Genomic DNA, 19605 nt, shown 5'->3' with positions numbered 1-19605 from the left:
GAGAAATTCATTTCCAGCCAGAACTTTGTAGTGCAATGGCTGGAACAGGGCAAGGCTGGCTTTGAAATTCTCCTGAGGACCATATTCTCTCTGCAACAGGTGCCAGTGTTCCCTCTGGCTCTGAAGGTAATTGCTCTGTGTTTCCATTTCCATATAGATAAGAAAACTTCAATTACCCATGTGTGTATGTATATACATATAAACGTGTGCAAATGTATATTTCTATTAAGCATTTCCGACTAGTCTCTAAACTCTTAGCTGTTTGAGAGCGTGCTCTTCTCCCATCATTTTCACAGAGTACAAAGTGAGAAGGAACCTTGGAAGCTGCCCTGCTGCTCCCTGCATGAGCTCAGCTGTGCTTACATCCTTCTGGATATAGATGTTGATCTAACCTGTCCTTAAGTGCGTTTAATTAGGAGCCGTGCCTGTCCTGGGCAGCCTGTTTTGGTGCTTGCCTAGCTGGGCTGCTGGAAAACTTGAGATTTTCACATCCACTTGTCACGATGACTTCAGTGAGCTCTGACCCGTCAGTGGGACAAGAATGTTTTACCAAGAATTATTCACTTTTTTACCTGCACCAGAATTTCTTTAGAGACAGGACGTGTTGGATTGCAGGTAGAAGGCACTGTATTTTCAGTTTGTCTGTGCCTGGCTAGATTCCCTGCTTGCCAAGCACGGGCCCAACAGGATCCATCAGCTGCTTTCTTCAGTTCCCTTCTGTCATTCAGCATGAAGCCAGAGGTTTGACATCCTCTTGCAGCCACCTTCTGCCAGTCGTCGCGTTGAAGTTGATCTCTGCAGTAAACCAACACGTCACCTGCACGGCTGAGGACGCGAAGCAGCCCGGCTGGATCCTCACAGCTGCTCCAAAGGAAGCGTTCAGATGCGCTAATTGGAAAAATGCCATCCAAATGGAAGCAGATAGCAGGGATCCTTCGGCGAGGGGGATCGGTCCGAAGCCTGCTCAGTGTTTGATGCTGAGGACGTGCTGGCTTTTGATGAGTGGTCAGCACTGGGGAAAACATTCCTGTCATCTACACTGAACAGAATTGTGTGGGGTTCAGGTGAACGCTGACTCTACAAAACACTAGTTTAAGTTCATTTGTAAAATGTGTGCTTTTTTTATTTTTTATTTTTCCTCCAAAGGAGGTGATCTTGTGTGTTGCCATACCTTTACTGCTGCATTGGGTGCCTTTTGTGAGAGCTGAAGGATGCTCTGAGGAAGGAGCAAGCGCAAAGGGAGGCTGATGGAGCTGGCTGTGTTTTCTACTGCCTGGACAGCTTCCATTGTCCTTGTAGCACAGAGAGCTGTACGCTATGCAGATGTGACCTGCAGTCAGAGGAAGGGGCATTATTTAATGTAATAAACAAGTCTGAGCAAAGGCTGGGTAAAAATAGTGGAAAAACTGCTGCAGGGAGAAAAGAGAAAATGTGTTCGAAGGTCTCTGGCTCCACCAAAGCTGCAGAGGAAAATTGGTGCCTGTTAGTCTGCCAATTACCCTTATCTTTAATGAGCCTTCTTTTAATAGGCTGTATTTGCAGCATTCAGCAAGACAACACTCAACACTACAGCAGTTTTCCATAATTTCCAGCATTACCTATGACATTTACCCTCCAGTGTCTATTCTCGTTTCTCTTACGTTACCCCTAAAGGTCTGTCTGTTGCATCATTTCTTTCCATCTTGGCTGGGAGCTCAGAGTGGAGCAGTGTCAGCAGCGTAACGTGTAGCCCATATCAGGCCATTTAGCTCATCTTCTCCGTTGTTCTCTTCCTGAGTTGGGAATTTCTGTTTAGCTGCAGGCCCCTGGCGGGAGCGAGGCTGCAGTCGCACATCCCTGCGAGAGCCGGCCGTGCCGCTCCGCGCAGCTGGGCTTGGAGACGTGTCCTTTGATTTTCTCATTATGCATCCTTTATTTTCCATTTGAGGGCTGTCTCTTGTATTTATCACATGCATTTTTTGTTATTGTATAGACATGTGCCTTTAAGTCCAGACTCTGTCCTCTATAACTCAGGTAGCAGGATGGCGTAAACGAATGCTGAAGGACACATCTTGAAGTTCTTGCCCATTACTCGCCTTTTCAGAAACCTTTCCTACGTTATTTCCTCTCATTCTTCCCCTTCTCCACCTCCAGTTCTCAGGCTCAGGACCCCTGTTTGTCAGTCTCAGCTGCTCTTCTCTTTTCCCCAGCCTTAACGAAGGATGTTCCCTTGCTGTAAGTTTGTATGGGGAGGGTTAACGTTTTCTTTCATCCAGGCTGACATGTAGCAAAATGCTTTTCCAACAGGCTGCTGCCTGGGGAGCCTGTTTGGCTGCGTGCTTTATAAATGAAGGCCGTGTATCACACTGTATTGCATTTTACCAATGGTTTTCTCTATCCCAGAAAGCTCCTGTCTCTCAGTGAAATATACTACTGGTTTAAGAAGGGAATAATATATTTACTGTAACTGTCTAGGAATGGTTCGGCTGTAGAGATGAAATTTTTATATTGTCTTGAAAAAAAACAACTCTTTGTCAGTCCTCGGGGAATGCAGTGTGGCTGTTTCAGCAGGAGGGGCTCCCACAAGCGGTGTCCTTCCTTCCTGCTATTCCTGCAAGGAAAGAGCATTACACACCTCTTGTTTCCAGGCTCAGATGTTTCAGGAGGTTTTGAGAAAAAACAGCTTTTCATTTCTAAGCTACTTGTTGGGTAAATGCAGCTTAAGGATGACTGAAGCTCCGAGCTGTTCAGAGCTCTGATCTGTACCGAGCATCTAAACTTGATGCAGCCCATTTCCATCTCATGAACTTGCAGAATTCACTAGAGAGTCTCCCAAGGATCAGCCCTTTTGTGGGGATTAGTGCTGTTTATCACTATAGATAGGCTGGAGCAGGCATCAGGAAGGATGTTTTGGCAGCAGTTCGGCACTCCTGATTTGGTGCCTGCCCAGAATGATAACAGATTAGGTCTGTGGCTTGGAAATGGTTCTGACTGTTCTTACTTCCTAGCCCAGTTCTTCAAGGAAATAAGCTGATGTGATTATTTACTCTTCCTTCCTCATTGTGTCTCTGTGTTGTAGTACTCCGGGCCAATTTCAAGCAGCTTTGGCAATGGGCTGGAGGTCCTCAAAGTGCAAAGATGCTGCAAGCAGATTGCTGCTAGCAGGCCACAGCAAACGGCTGTGCTGAAAACCAGCCCTGGGCAGCTGTGTGTTGGGAGCGACTGGCTTCAAAGGTGATTTCGCCTCTCTGCTTTGCACCACCATAGGCACTTACTTGCTCATTGCAGCATTTGAAAGTGGTACTGGAGATTGCTGGTCCAGTGGGAACCAAATGGTGTTTCCATGCTGACTGTGATGGGCAAACAGAAAATGAAAGAAGATGCACGTGCTGCCTGCAGGAACGTGTGCTTTGTAGCTCCAAGCTCCTGAGCAGTTTGCTTGGTTCTGCTGTTGGCATTGGAAGAGAGGCTGATGATCTCAACAGCAGTGCCCTGCCCAGTGTGTATGAATCAATCTCCTTCATTGATTCCTTTGGTTAAATGACACCGATTTATCTGTGCTTTACTGAGGCAGCAGTTCATCTGCAGAAACAAACTTTGGGGAAGGTAATGAGTGAGTCGAGATCAATGGATGCTGGTGTGTGTGTGTGTCTAGATGTCACGACTGCAATCTTGGAAGAAAGCAGTTAATGGCATTATGAGCTTGTCAGTCAGAGCAGCTGAATGTGAGGTCATGTCTTGGCATTTCTCTGGTGCTTCTGCAGTCAGCAGAGAGGCATCATTTTGCCAGACCTGGAAGTCACCGGGGAGCTGCTACCTTGTGACAGGGGACACAGATGGGCCTGGGATGGCTCTTCCTGCTTCTTGACCATATTTTGGGAGAGGTGGAGCATGTACCATCCCCTTTTGTCTCTTTCTTCTGGAATAAAAACACAGATGAGCAAGTAAGGAGGTTATCTTTGAGCTCTCCAGCGGTCTTCACCCTGCCCTCCCTGCGTACATTGCTGGTGGGTGAGGGCTGAAAGTTTGCTGCAGTGTGCTGTGCCTGCAGTTCCCATGCAGCTGAATTCATTGGTGAAGATGTCCTTGCTCCAGGCATCTCCTGCTGCAGGTAATACCAGCTCACGTCCTCCAGGCTGAGTTGTACAGGACAGGCTGGGGCAGCTGGCTCCTGTGGTTCTTGGTGAGAGCTACATTCTTCCTGACTATTTTCAGGTATTTTACCAAGGTAGCAAGGAGCACAGCTGCATCATGCAAGACAGAGATGAGCGCACCTGGAAGCTGATTCAGATCTTCTGGTGTTTCAATTAACCTTGGAGGGATGAGTCCCTTGCTGTTGCCTTCCAGTAGGGAGCTCCATCTACAGAATCTCTGCCAGCCTCCCCTGCTCTGAAAGCCCCTGCTTCTGTGCAGCCCTTCTTACAGGCACGTAGATTCAAAGCACCATTAGCAAAAACACTGGGGAAGTGAAAAGCCTGTTGAAATGAGTGAAGAAAAGCAAAATCAAGCTTGAAAAGGAAACTGGTAGATTCTGAAGAGCGCACTTGGAAGGGCGTCATAGCTCTGTGTGAAATCGTTCTGATCGAGAAATAGAATTGCTGTGCAGTAAGACAGTTTCTTCCAGCTAGTTTTTTGGAAGAAGCATTTCATGGGGGGAGAGGAAGAAGGAGGAATTTTATAAACTGAATTCTCTTATAATGTATTTTGTCTTTTTGGACAAGAAGCAGGACATGATCTAGGGGACTCTGAGGAAATGTATGCGTCGTCAGGTGTGCCGTTCCTGAGCAGAAAATACCTAGTTTTAAAAAACAAATGGGCATTTCAAGAGAATTGTCTTTTGTGAGAATATTTTTAAAAAGTACCGAGTTTGTTCCTTTGGAGTCTGTCTCTCAGGGGAGACCTCATGCCTCTCTACAACTCTCTGGAAGCAGCTTGTGGCAAGGTGGGGGTCGGCCTCTGCTCCCAGGCAGCAGTGATAGGATGAGAGGAATGGCCTCATGTTGTGGCGAGGGCATTCAGGTTGAGTATGAGGAAAAACCTCTCCAGAAGAGCGGTCAGGCACTGGCACAGCGGTGGGGTCACCCTCCATGGAGGTGTTCCAGAGCTGTGGAGATGTGGCACTGAGGGACACGCTCAGTGGGCATGGTGGGGGTGGGCTGGTGGTTGGATGGTGGTCATAGAGGTCTTTTCCAACCTTAATGATTCTGTGATGCTGTCATCAGTCTGGCAGCAAAGGCAGTACACGGTGGCAGCATGGATACCTAATCCATCCCCGCGTCACAGCCAACTTCTCCTTGCAGATGATTTGTTTTATTACAGTCCTCGGATGCAATCCAATCAAACCCAGTGCGGTCAGAGGCTCCATCAGCTCTCAGAAGCTCTGGGCTGTTTGGAGGTACCTCGTCAGAAGGAAGAATAGCAATTTACATCCAAGTATTTCAGACGGTGATTTACATTCACAGGTGTTTTTCTTACTGCCTGACAATACTGCCTTTTAAGGAAAAAAGTGTTAAGATATGTATCTTGTAGGTGGGGAGGCAAAGTGTTTTGTCCGGTGTAGGGCTGGGAGCTGGACCATGCTCTTGGATCATGGTGCCCTGGAAATAACCTAAAGGTTGTTGTCCTTTTGTAAATATCTGTTCCACTCCCAGAATCGAGACTCTGCCATTAAAACAAAAACGAAGATATTCTGGTGTCTTCATTTAAAAAGAAAAAAAAAGAACAAAATAGTCCATCAGATTTTTTGTTTTCTGACAACGATGAGTGCAAGTCTCTGCTAATGAAAAACATTAAAATTCCAGGTGTCCTTTGTAATAAGCAATAACATGAGTACAAACTTGGCTTCACAGTCACCACCAAATCATCGATATGGCTCTTTTTGTGCAGCTCATTGTGAACTTTGCCCATTTCCTTGAGCTATGCAGATATAAATAAATAATTCGGCTTGATAAAGGTCTGGGTATGCTATACCATAAAAGATAAGAAAGCTTTGAGGGGAAATTGTTTTTAAATCCATAACATTTGTATGCTGTTCACTGTTCATCCTGAGCAAAAATTCATTCAGCTGGCAGTTAACCAACCCAATTTTATTCTTATTCTGTGTTCAACCTATCCTTCTCCTGGGGACTTCTAACCTTACATGTAATTACCTCTCTTAGAGGGGAGGGGGGCCTGAATTACCTTCCTAACAGCTAAATAAATGCCCAGATCCCTGGGACAGGTTATCGGTTGGATGCTGGTGGTAGAGCTATCAGGAGCAGCATGCCCAAACTGTGAAGAATATCAAAATTTGACTCATTTTCCCTCCTATGTTGGGTCAAAGAACTGGAATTGGAAATGTTTTCGGAAAACCAAAATAAAATGCCCCGTCTTCTCAGATTGCTTTTGTTTCTGTTTTGACTTGGAAGTAACAGCGATCAATTTAACAGTGACGGTGGCTCTCTTTCTCTCGAGGTCTGTCCAAGTCACTTGGTCTCATTGAAGGCTATGGTGGACGTGGCAAAGGGGGGCTTCCAGCCACCCTGTCCCCTGAGGAGGAGGAGAAAGCAAAGGGACCCCATGAGAAATACGGCTACAACTCCTACCTCAGTGAGAAGATTTCACTGGACCGTTCCATACCAGATTATCGTCCAACCAAGTAAGTACCGCTGGCTTCGTGTCACTCGAGAGCCAAGGCTGCTGGTTGCTTTCATTTTCTGGCGTGATGCTGTTTGCTCTTCCCTGCTTCTCGTTCTCAGGGCAGTGCTCTGTGATGAGCAGCAGACGTAGTTGGTGCAGCCTCCATGCCTCCCCCAGCGCAGTCCTCCTGGGATGCTGCTGGGAATCTCCTGTTGAGCTTTAACTGCCCCTAAGTGATGGGAGGGAGAGGGCTGAAGCACTTGAACGCTTTTGCACCTCAGTGGCAGAAGGACTTAAAATACTGAGCAGAAAGAGTAACAGATGTCTCCTCAGCAGTGAGACACAGTTGAATTAGTGGTTGCAGTAGCCACTGGATGCAGTGGCAATACCCTCTCTATACTATTTCACTAAAAAGACCTTTTTAAGGTGATGGCGATGATGAACTTTACCTACTAAGCACCATCTCACTTTAAATGAGACACCAGATCATTGTTAAGGGTGTGAGAAAAGCTACAGTGAAAGTTTATCTGTATGAAAGTTAATTTTAGATACGGCTAGCAGCGTGCTCCTCAAAATAGGAAAGTGACAATTTTTCCAGGCCTGGAGTGACAGCTCCGATTGAAAAAAAAAAAATAAATAGCTAAGAGAGATTTAGATTCTGAAAGATACATGTCCAAATGCCTGTGTCATTAGGGTGGTGACAGAGCTATTGCTTGGCATCTGCAAACCATTGAAAATCATGCAGCAGGGGGATGCAGCTACATGTCTCCAGCGTACTGGCAAATTGTTAACGATGTGAGAGCATGGAGAGCTTTTGTTCCTTCACTTCTCTGCATGCTGCATGAATTTCAAGCAGCCACTCATAGTTTCCAAGGCTGTCAACCACTGACAACAGAAATATTTGGATGAGTTTTCAAAGGCATGGAGGCCCAACCTCTGATGTGCTGGTACGATCTGTCTGGACAAAATAAATTGCAGGTAGAAATTGCATCTTTGGCTATACGATATGCAAATCTCACTACAATGACAAATCCTTTAAGTGAGACCTTCTCTAGCAGTTACCTGAGTCTGAATTTCTTATTTCGTTTCTCATCCAGAACTCTGACTTCTAGCAGAGCCAGCATTACTTTGTGAGAATTAATTTGAGAATTAATGTTTTTTTCAGATCTTCGAGGGAAGAAAAGGATTAATTCTGACATTTTTAGGTTTGCATTGTATTTTCCTTGGTCCCACTATCAGTCATTTCATGGGAGGGCGGTGGAGAGGACAGAGCAGACGCAGCAATTTATTACATTTGCATCATTTTGGAGCTGGGCTAATACTTTGGAGGAGAGAATCTGTGGGTTGCACAGCTTAGTGAATTTTATCTATGCAAGAACTTCAGGGTGGTGGGTTTTTTGGGGTGTGTGGGTTTTTTTAGATCAGATTTCTTGGTATCTTAAGAGAATGGTTGATGTGGTTGTGAAATAAGCTTGATTTTGCTGGAGGATTTGAAAAGTTTCTGCTTTTCCTGCGTCTGACTTCAAGATCCATTCACTATTTTGTGCATGCAATTTTATGGCTGATTTTATGAAGGGTTTAATGCAAACCATTTAAGTCAAGTATCCTGGTCTCTGATTAAAATAGATTCAAGGCAAAAGAAATTAGCCTAAATGGTTTTGAAATTGCAGCATTAGTGGGAAAAATTGTTGAAAACACTCCAGCTGATAAGCATTACAAAGCATGTATTACTTTTAAATATAATAGTGAGGCCTGTTTGTTTCAGCTGAAGGCTGCTCGATGTCCAGAATGCTGATGGTCCTGGGCTGCTCTAGCTGCTCTAGCAGTGCCTGTCGCATCCTTTCCTTTTAACATTCTCCTTTTTAAAACCTGTCCTGCTCTTCACCAACTGGGCAGTGCTTGGCTTTATGCTGAATTGGCTCCTAAAACAGTGCTGTGCATTCAGAAGAAATCTGTAAGTGTTCCACTTTGCCCAAGAAGGCTGTTCTTGTGGGTAAAGTAAGACAATTCACCATCTGTGGCAGTGTTCAAGGAAAGGGTGGATGTTGCACTGAGTGACATGGTCTAGAGCAGCATGGGCTGTTGGTTGGACTGGATGATCTTGGAGGTCTTTCCAACCTTAATGACTCTATGATTCTATGACCTTGTTTCCAGTCTAGCTGTTGAAACAGTGGGGTTATGAGATAGGCATAAGCAATGCATTTCTAGCTAGCTTGATTAGGTTTTTGGACCTTAAGATGAGATTTCTTCATGTTCTGGGAGTTCCTAAGGCCTGGAGATATCTTCACCTGTGTTTTCCTGCAAAAACTAGGAAGGACTCAGCTAGTCTGTGAGTTTTATTGTTGATACAGCATTTATTTATTGTATTTTGTATCTGAGCTAGTGCTCAATCTAGCGGTTGGCAACACTGCCAGCAGCACTGGGGTTGTGTCTGGGTGATCTTTGAGGTCCCTGCCAACCCAAGCCATTCTAGGGCTCTAATTTTCTGCCTGCCTATAAGGGGGAGAGGGGATGCATTAAGATCTCACGTTCTTTTCTTTATTGAAAGTGAAGCCTATTTACATGGGATCCTACAGGCTGCTAACATTCCCCACTTTGATACTAGGTGTTACACACCTCTATTTTAATTTGTTGATGTGTGATTTAATGGTAGCCCCTCCTACATGTAACGAGCGAATAAAAATTGCTGCATTAAATCAGCCTGGCTGTCCATCTTATCCAACATCTAATCTCTGATAGTGGAATTACCGGATGCTTCAGGTTGAAGAAATCATATTAAGGAGAGCTATGAAATAATCTGCCCATCTGCTACGTTGTCTTCTCTATTCTCTTTTCTATCCTATCTAATATAAATGTGGACTTCTCATTATCTCTTTAAAAGTCTATTCCTTTCTGGAATCCTGCTAAGCTTTTATTCAGTGGTATTTTATGGCATTATGGGATTAAGGAGTAGATTTAAGAAAAATAATACCCACAGTTGCGAGGACTATTGAATCATTGGGTGAAGATGGCATATTCCCACTGCTGCAAATCCCTGAGCAGCTGTTCTCATGCAGGAAAACTTCAACTCAACGCTCAATGTTAAAGTGAAGAGGAAAAACTGTGAGCGAAAAAAAATTTCCACAAGTTTGGTTTTCCAAGGTTTTGAGGGCTTTCTAACCGGGAAACCCCATCCCTTCCCACTGCCTGCATTTTACTTCTCACACGTGGCTCATGCAAAGCATGAGTGCATAGTGAACATGATCTGCTGATGGTTTTTATCACAGCATGGCAAAAAGGTTTGCCTTTACTAGCTGGTCCACATGGCCTTAGAGCAAGGCCTTGGGTAGAGCTAGACCATCACCTGGAAGCAATTGCTGAAGATCAAACAGTTGCATATCATTGACTTGATTTTATTTTCCTAGTGGCATGTTTGGCAGTTGAGTCAGTCATTGCACTCAGATGTCTCATGTGGCTGAATCACCCCTTTATCTCTAGAGCTGCTTTCCTTGGGAGCGTGGCAGCCATTGGACTTGTTAGCACCACCTGGCTTTGCCTGGGTTTATTACCACAGCTTGCTGTATAGCTCCTGGTTGAAACTCTTTGGGCTATAGTGGAAAGGACAGAGGGTTTTACAGGAGACTTTGGGTTGTTTTCTGGAAACTTAAAGGAGCTAAATCAATTTTTGATTTGGTTTTTACCCTTTGGTGGCTCAGCTTGTATGTACTGGGTGTGAGAACATGTTCTAGGGTGGAGAAAGTATGCTGTGGGAGGAGGCATTGCTCCTCTTGGGGCTCTCCTCTGGAGGGCCTCTTGTCCTCTGCAGCAGAGTACATGTGGATCTCAGCCTCTGCTCATGTTATAGGGGTATTACAGGACCAAAGAATTGTGTGTATGTATACATATATATTTGTTCATACTCAAAATTGAATGCACCTTTGGAAAGTCATGACTGGGAACGTGACTTGGTTACATCAGCACTGTCAAGGAGTGTGGGCTTTGGAGACCTGTAATTGAGTGTCTCGCCTATGAGACCTCACCTGTCTTTGGATATTTCATGATTTGGGCAAGAGACTGCCCTGTCCTCCACACTTCTAGCATCCACTGTATCTTAGCATCTCATTTCCTCTTCAAACTAGAAGCCATGCAAGCTCATTCAAGCTTTCCTTGAAACAAAGTGTTTGGGTTTTTTTCCTCTTTTTTTTCCATCCCCCAAGCATATTTTTCTTGTGGCTGAGATCTGCAGACATTATTGTAGCAAGTGAGAGCTCCTTATTGGTGATTTCCTCAAGTATTTTAGTTGCTGGCAGTTGCACATTTGTGATATTATGCCAGTTCCTTAGTCATGTCCTGCCCTAGGGTGTTAAACCAGCCTCGATGAAATGAATCTGCAGAGAAGGACAGTGCTTAAAAGGCTAAAACAAACTGAATTACATGGTGGTATTTGCTGGGAAATAGACTCATGACTCTTGCTTTGTAGTCTTTGCTGTTTACTGCAGACAAAAGAGGTCAAAAGAGCTCTTTCTCCATTGCATTCTAGATTTTGCCAAGGCTTTCTCTCTCTTTTTAAACTTTTGTAATCCTATGTACAAACAATAGCAAGGAAAAGAGAAGCAGAGCGTAGTAATTTTCTTCTTCAAAGAGCTGAAGGAAAAACTAGTGAGGAACCAAGGCGGAGTAAGAGGATGCCCCATCCCTGCAGATACCCAAGGTCGGGCTGGAGGGGCTCTGAGTGCTGGTGGAGCTGTGGGTGCCCCTGTGGGCTGCAGGGAGTGGGACCTGATGGCCCTGAAGGGTCCCTTCCAACTCAGACCCTTCTGTAATTCTAAGAAGGAGGAAAATTTCGACAGTGCTTCAAGTGGGAAATTGTGCTTTAAATGTACATGGGAATGAATCTCTAGAAAAAAAGTCAGCGCTAGGGTATGTCTTCTGTCCTGGTAGATGCTTGTGATCTGAACCAGCATTGTGTGAAAAATCTTGTCCTTGTTTTTTTGTGGCTCCAGCGTGGATGAAGTAATATTTTCCAATACTTGGAAAGATGCCACTGGAAAATCTCTGGGGAGAGAAAGCAGAGAAATCAAGCCGTGAGTGTCAGTGCCAAGGCTCTGGTTAAGGGAAGCACGTCTCAGAGAAGGGTTTACCAAAGCTGGATCAGTTTTGCTGTTCGAAGGTGGATTGATGGATATTTTCTATGCAAGCACAGTGTCTTGCCAGATCTGTCCCATCTCTTTATCGTTTCGGGTCTGCAGCTTTAGGCATTCTAATTCTGCCAGGCTGTATGTGTTCCTTGCGTTCTCCAAAGGAACTCTGGAGGTTGTGCCAAACCTGTCCCCTCTCCAATCTGAAGTTCACAGAGGTAGGAAGATACTAATGAATTCAACTGCAGAGCCTGCAGCACTGGGTACCTGAGATGTGATGTCTGCTTCAGTCTGGCGCTGCCTGCAGTCCTGGGACCATGCTGCAGCTCCTGCTGCCTTCTGCGTGATTTGCTCGAGGGAAGAACCCTGCACCTGCCTGCTTCATCACTGCACCGCTTTGCCAGTGCAATACAAACCTCCGTGCTACTGAATAAATCCTGGTATTGATCTGTATTCTTCAGTGCATCTCCGTACATTTGTATGCAGAGAGAATTATTGGACTTCCTATAACTCTTCTTCTTGAAAGCTGGGCAAGTGAAGTCCCTACAGGGATGCTTTCCTAGCTGTGTTTGCTGGTTGCTTGATGCCTGCTGCTGCGGCCTGTAGCCAGCTCCATGGCCCAGAGATCCAGGGCCCCACGTACACCTGGGCTCGGCCCCATGGGGAGCTGTGAAAAGGCACCACGGGACCACCACTGCAAAGCTTGTTTCTCTTTTTATTCTGGATTGAGATAGGGACACGAGACATCTTTGTTTTCCTTCTGAAATGAAGGTCCTTGAAGTATCCTTTGCCTGACAGCTCCGTGGGCTCTGTATGGAGTCAGAAGTGACGAAAAGCTGCAGTGCTTACAAGTCCCAGTAGCTCCCTTTAACTCAGTCAGTGAGAAGGTGCTTCTGGGAGAGTAACTCTGGAGATTGGTTAGTGGCTGTTGTGAGATTCTGTTGGTGGTGTTACTCTGCCTTAGTGTAATCTTGAAATGCTGTAGCCATCAATTTATATACACGATACCGTAATTTTTTTTATAGTATATTCCACTAATTGTCAAATTTCCCTTCCTGACTATAGAATTATTCCCTATTCTTCTGAGTTTGGAACATGATGCTTCAGGGAAGACTTTTATCTATGAAGTGTGCTGTAAAACACTTACTAATGCAAACATAAGTGTTAAATGTGTGCTTTAATGGAAGACAGGTTTAGTGTAATTGAACAACTAGCTTTTGTGCTTTTCTGAACCCCTGCACTGAAAAATACCTATGTTATAAATACCTCTGACTATGCTGTGCTCAAGAAAATACATGAACCAAATGAAGCTTTGTATTTGCTTCTTCTTAAGTACCTTCTAGAGGAGACAAATCTCTGTGTCTGTGCTGCTGACCTGTCTGCCTGCCTTGCACTGAACAGTTCTGTTGCCTTGGGATCTGCCAAATAGGTTGCAAACCAGTGAGGAGTATGGGTCCAATACTGCTGTCTGCCAGCATCAATCCTGAAACCATTCATCTGGTTTTCCAGCATCCAAAGCAGGACAGCAAAGCTGGGCAGAGGGACACGGAGTGGGTGATCTGTCCTGCACTGAGCAACATGTCTTGAAGGACAGTCAACACAAAGCGTGAATCCACTGAAATAATTCTAAAACTCATTACTTTTCTTCCTCCCACTGTCCCCAGCTTGGGGCCATTCAATAAATCCTCGTCTGAGGGTCTCCCAGTGGTTCTGTTCCTTCACAGATGTGAAATAGCTTCTGTGCGTGGGGAGAGATGGGAAGTGGATGTGACACTCGTAATGGCTCTGGCTTTTATGTCCCTTAGACCTGTCTGAACCTAATGACTTTATTACAAGAGCCTGTCACAAAAATAAATCCTGTTCTGCACGTTCTGTTTTTGCAGCTTAGGAGATCATTTCTTGTAACAACTTGCTGAGTAAGTGATATGCACTTAAAAATGCCTGTATATATCTAAATCCTGAAATCATAGTGCTTGTTTTTTGGTACTCCAATTGTAAAAATGTGAAGCGCAACATTTCTGAGAAGCAGTGAATGGAAATTAGGTAGGAGTTGGAAAAACAGAACAAAACAAAAACGTATTTCATGGGAAAAACTTGATGAGCTTTAGAGGTTTAATGATCAGAAAGTCAATTTATGAGAATCTTATGTTCTGAATCTATAAACATAAAACTTTATCAGACAGCATTAGACCTCTTAAGATTCTCGGGTAATAGAAAATGGTTTGCTTTTCCATCTACTTTGTAGGGCAGATACAATTGATTTAATATTGATAATCCCTTTTGCAAGAAGATGTGCGACTGAATCAGCAAAATAGCAACTGAAGTAAGCAATCAGTGAATGGGGCGTGATTAGGAAGTGGCGTTATGAATAGCGGGCTGAACGCTTGCTTTCTTCTGGGCTTGTTTATAATCTTTACAAAAGCCAAATGAAGATCAATTCATTTCCTGGAGAAGCTTTATTTTTGTGAGGAGAACACGAACGACGCTTGTTAGAAATCAGTCACTGTAGTTTCTGGAATTATTTGCCATCACTTCAGAAGGACGTGTGAGTTTTTGCTTTTCTCCTGAGATTTAAAGCCAGAACCCGGTGTGGATATGTAAGTAAAAGCTGAGAAGCTGTAAATTTGTCTGGATTAAGGAAACTTGAGCAAGCCTGAATCTGCCTGGGCACAACAGCGTGTGCGGAGGCAGCAGCAGATTGTGAAGTGATTTATAACGTATTGTGTTTCAGTCGCGGTGCTTCGCAGCCCGATCATGAGTAAATCATTCAATCCAATCAGTGCTGCATCGAAACATCAGAATTTACCTCCCAGGTTTTCAGCTGCATCAACGTGAAGCGTATAGCAGTTCTCTGTGGCGAGACCAGGAGGACGTCTGCGAGCGGCTGCTGGTGCAGGAGAGAGAAACGTAATGCTGGATTGTATTAATTAATGTGTTACGTGTGTGCAGGTGAGAGGAGATTTGGTTTTGTGTTAGGTCTTGTGGGAAGCAGGTGAAAGTCAGATGGTGATCATAAAGTGGGGAGAGGGACTCCTGAATCTTCTGTTGCGTGGCTTTTGCTGGCTTGCTCACCTACAACAAATACTAGGAGTAGCCCCAAACCTTTGCTGTATGTAGATAAATGACAAGTGCCTATTGGTAAGGTGTGTTCTGAGCGTCAGTGTATGCATTTCCATACGTATTTACTGATTGTTTTTAGTGTCCCTCTCAGGAAGGATTTCATAGCCATTCCTGCTTGAACATGCACCCAATGAGCCGCTCTGTGTTTACACCTGGAGCTGCAGAATACGGCCGTCTCCTCTGGGAACTGCTGGTAGTGGCTGGGAGAGAAGGGAGCTGACTTCCAACGCGTTGGCCTTGGGTACTCCTGTCAGTCTCTCATTGATAGCAGCAAACAAATCTGTAGCCATCAGTCATGTTCTCTGCAATTAAGCAATAGCAAAAGACTTTCCAAACTCTCTTTGCTAGAAAGGTGTGTATCTGTTGTCATTTGGATGTCTGTGGGTAACAGCAGGCACTGAGTAGGCTCAGCAAACCAAGGTCTGATACCCAACCCATGGGTCACGTTCGAAACTCCTCACTGTACCTGCTCCCGCTCAGAGCTACAAGTCAGATGAGCTTTTTGATTCATAATCTGGTAGCAATTCAGCTCTTGTTTGACTGTATTGGGTTCGACTCCTCCGTAACATGCCTAGGAGAGGTGTGGGAATGGTGTTGCTGTTCTGTACTGGGTAAGCTGGGTGACCTCTTGGGCACACTGGTGCCCTGCATCGGTCAGTGCTGTCTACCAGTTTTGTCTCTCTTGTGCTTTCTTTGTGTGCTTTAATTATTTATGTATTTTGCAGAAGTGGAGAATGCAGCAGGTGAGATTATAATATTAATACGGGAACCCATTTAACCACAGAACAGCAGTGGTGATGTGGATCTCAATCTGTTGAATAAAGGGAAATTCTGATGTGCTGGGGGGGGTATGCTTGGCCTTCTGCGTTCATGGCACCAGAAAAAAATAATTTCATGAGAAAGTAGGCAGTTGGCAATGTGACCATTGTTTTTGCATTCTGTCCCTAAATCCCTTTCTGGTCTTCAGGAAGCTTCTCAGCCTCTCCACACTCGATGTCCCTTCCCATCAGGGGAGGGACAGCACATTTTTAAGCTGGTTAGCTGCATTCAGTACCATCCAACTGAAGCTGGTCCAATTCTAACAGAGGCTAAGGCAACTTACTGGTTTCTGCAGCCAAAAAAAGTTGGTGCCGGTCCATAAACCTGTAAGAAGAGCGGATCTGCTTATAATAAAAACAATAAGTTATCTCTAAAAATCAGCTTTTGCTTTTCAATTCATCATTTTACACTGCCTGTTAGATGGAGCAATGGCATTGTTTCACCAACCATTCCAGGCAGCACCATGTTAACCACTTTTATTATTCACTGCCCTGCATACATACAGGGCAGGGCAAGAGCTTGAGTTCCATGAGGTCTGTTCTGGTAAGAAGCTCCTAAGGTGGTAAGGCAATACAGCAAGGATTTCATGCTACATTTGGCTGGTGAGGCTCATGGCTCTATCCCTACGCACCGAAGCAGGGCTGGGCAGCTGGTGGTAGGGTGCTCAGGGGTGCCATTGCCACCACGGGGTCTTGGGCTCGAGGGCCTTGGTTAGGGTTTGCTTCCTGGGATGTGCCCAGCTGGAAGTTCAGCCAAGGTCTGTCTGGGATCAAGGAAGATAAGAGGCGTTGCTGCCTTCAAGAGATCAGCCTGTGAGAGAGCCAGCCAGGTACTTCTAGGAGAGCGGGGTGGGATAAATTGTCCTTTGGCAGTGCCAGTGTCTCTGCACTGACCTCAGTGGGAGCTTCAACTTCTCCTTACACTGAATGTCTCTTAATTAGCCACATCCAGCATCGTGTCTACATGATGAGCTACACGGGAAGGTGACACCTCTAATAGAGAGTGTCAAAGCATACACTGTTAATTTACTACTTTACATTACTGCCTTTCACCCGGCAATCTCTGAGCACTTACGAGCTTGTAATGCGGAGGATTTGGTTGCCCCTTTCCAGCAGTGTTAGTGTTCCTCTGCTCACGGCCTTGGCTGGCGCGGTGCTCATGTGTCCCGAGTGGGAGCATGGAACTGCTCAGCTCCTGGGGAGAGCAGCCTGTGGAATGCCATTTTCACTGCCTCTTCCTTCAATCCATGCGTCTTTTGGCAATATTCAGCCCCGTTCAGAGGGGACCGTTTGTATAACACTGACCACAAAATGGAAAAGCTCGTAGATGTTCCTCGTGTTTGTTGTGCTGTGCCCAGGATTGCAGGTAGGTCACCAGGCTGGCACTGCCATCGCTGCACGACCTGTGGGCTTTGTGCCTGAGCCCCACTGACTTCCTGTGGCCTTGGGTTGGCCGCCTGATTTCCGCAGTTCCTCATTTAAAGGGATGATAATAGTAGCTTTGAATGGCATCAAGTGGTGCTTAAATCTCTGATGCCTTAATTAAGAGGAGAACAGCCTCCTCCTTCTGAAGTCTCTTGACAGGCTGGGAGTCCCCACGTGTGCTCTGGACTTCCACAGTGCCCAGATGTGGACAAGGGAGGCACGTTCACCTCCCTGCAATGTGGCCACGTGGGACAAAGGCACCGGGCTGTGTCCAGCCCTGCGCTGTCATGGTATGCTTTGTCCTCATGGGACAGATAAGGAGCAGATGAAGAGCCCACGGTTCTACTAAAAAAGCAGAGACAGCGGACATCGTTAATTGAGCTATCCTGAAAAGTGCAGATGTGGTGATAGGCACCCAAAGGAGCTGCGGGATTACAAACCATACATGTGTTAACCTGCTCTGGAGGCCCTCCTCTGCATAATGGGTTGAAATGTCTTACAAGGGCGCTGCTCTGACACTGCAGTCTTGGAACCAAAGGGTCTGAGCTTCCTAAGAGCCAAGAGATCTATTGATGATTCTTTTATTTGCAGGATGATGCTTGCTCCAGCTTGGCTGTGTAAGAAAGAGCTTGACTGAACAGTAATCTGTGTGATAGTGATTTTGAGGAGTATTCAACTTAATGTGCAGAAATTCTAAACAAGCTGACTTCTACGCACCTTTGCTTTAATGTTGCAACTCCATATGTCATTGTAGGAGAAGCATTTAGAAGTATATGAGCTTGTTAAGTTGAACTCTCTCTGCTGCTGAAGCACATTTTGAAGGAAAATCTACAAAATCCTGTAAAAGCTGTGCCAACATATTTGAGCACTTTCACGAGGCTGACTGTTTTTAAGGGCAGTAAGTAACAAGAATCATTTATTCTACTAATCAAAAGAATATTTGCCTATTTAAATATTCAAACCCTCAAGCCTTATACGAGAATGAAATGTCAGCGAGGGATAAGCTTATGAGAAGCACGTTAGCTGGATTTATTTTATGTGATGGCCAGCAAGGAAATGATTAATAACTAACTTCAAGAACCAGATTTGGGAACTACTGGGTGCTCAGAATTAAAAATAAAAAAAAATAACGGAGGAAAAAAATCTAGCCTCTCTGATAAGTAGGAGAGGAGGAAATCTGTGGAAAAAGCAGTCATTGAGATCTTTTATGAAGAAGAGTGGTCTCCATAATCAAAGCCACTAAAATCCTTATCTGCGTTGTTTTCTCTTTGGGCACCACCATGTATTTTCATACTTAATTCTGTCTGTCCGGTTTGTGTATTACGGCTTGATCACACACACGACATGGAGAGGATCCAGTAGGACCCCCATCAGTGGGAGCAGGGGTAGCTTCAGAGGATGTGGAAAGAACTGTACGGAATTGTGCAGCCATGGCTGCTTGTCCTTCTCCGTGGTAGTTTCTGATGTTGGAATCCCAAAAGGGATGTGTGCGTTTTGTCACCTCGGCGCTGTGCAGAACAGCGCATTGAGCAGACCTGAAGGGCATTTCTTCAAATATGAGTAATGGCATAGAGTCAAAGCTAATGATGATGTAGCCATTAGACAGAGACAGTGCTCATCCATCAGTCTGAACGCCTGGAAGGCTGGCACGGAGGGCTCCTGCTGTCGAGCCCCTCTGCCTTGCAGCAGCAGAAGCAGCAAGTCCATCACCACTGGCGGGTGGCTATCTGCATCTCCTAACTTCAGAGGATAACAGAGCTCTTTGTGCTCCCAAAACTTACCTTGTGTGATGCTCACTCTGTGACAGCCATTAGTCAGACCAATTAAACTGTTCCAATGGCTGCAAGAAGGCAGCCCACCGTTATTTTGTTGACCTTTTCTTCTGCGTGTGTTTTTCATCCTTGACATCCATCCAAAGCAGAGCCTGTCCTGCTTGGTAATGCAGTGTCTGTCCTTTGTATGGGAAATCTTACTTGCTTCCTGCTGGGGGAAGGACACAGAGCAATGAGGAGGCTGGGGAGGGCTGAACAGCAGGGAGAAAGTAAGAAATAACCTTATTTTAAAGTGATAAAAAGGTTATGTAGCAGACTCCTAGGTTTCTGGTCTGCTAGTAATTCATTTCTGGGCAATTGCATGCATTATTGTGCATCACCTCTCAATCTGTCAAGTAGTGACCGTTCCTGCTGTGGTGGAAATGGGAAACTTAAAGTTTGCACTGCACTTAAATCTCCGAATAGGACGTGCTACTCTTTGTGTCAACAGTTACCTTGCACTGATGTAGAAGATGAGTAAGACCTGGTGCTGTCTGGCCTTGTCTGAGGGGGTGCTTAATACTCTGTCACACGGCACATGGGCTCAGGAGCTGATTCCTTCTGCAGGCTGCAGAGGTGGTACCCGAGCCAGACCCACAGCATCTGGCGTGCCTCTGCTGCCTTACCACCCTTCTGTGTATTTTATCTGGAAAACTTCCTTGCTGATGGCTTGCAGCGGGGACGTGATGCCACCAGATCACTGTGTGCTCATTGGAC

At 45.3% G+C, this 19605-nt stretch overlaps 1 protein-coding gene across 2 annotated transcripts in view; it reads left to right on the top strand.

The window, feature by feature from the left end:
- GALNT17 (polypeptide N-acetylgalactosaminyltransferase 17) overlaps positions 1-19605 on the top strand; it is a 190118-nt gene that overhangs the window by 42884 nt on the left and 127629 nt on the right. For both annotated transcript variants that reach the window (XM_021415775.1, XM_021415777.1), the window contains exon 2: positions 6433-6616. In XM_021415775.1, the coding sequence (XP_021271450.1) occupies positions 6433-6616 (184 nt within the window). The remainder of the gene's footprint in view (positions 1-6432; positions 6617-19605) is intronic.

This window comes from Numida meleagris, chromosome 18 (genome assembly GCF_002078875.1).
Source record: "Numida meleagris isolate 19003 breed g44 Domestic line chromosome 18, NumMel1.0, whole genome shotgun sequence".
NCBI classification, from domain to species: Eukaryota; Metazoa; Chordata; class Aves; order Galliformes; family Numididae; genus Numida; species Numida meleagris.
Note: the sequence above shows the minus strand (reverse complement) of the source record. Positions and strands in the feature narration are given on the sequence as shown.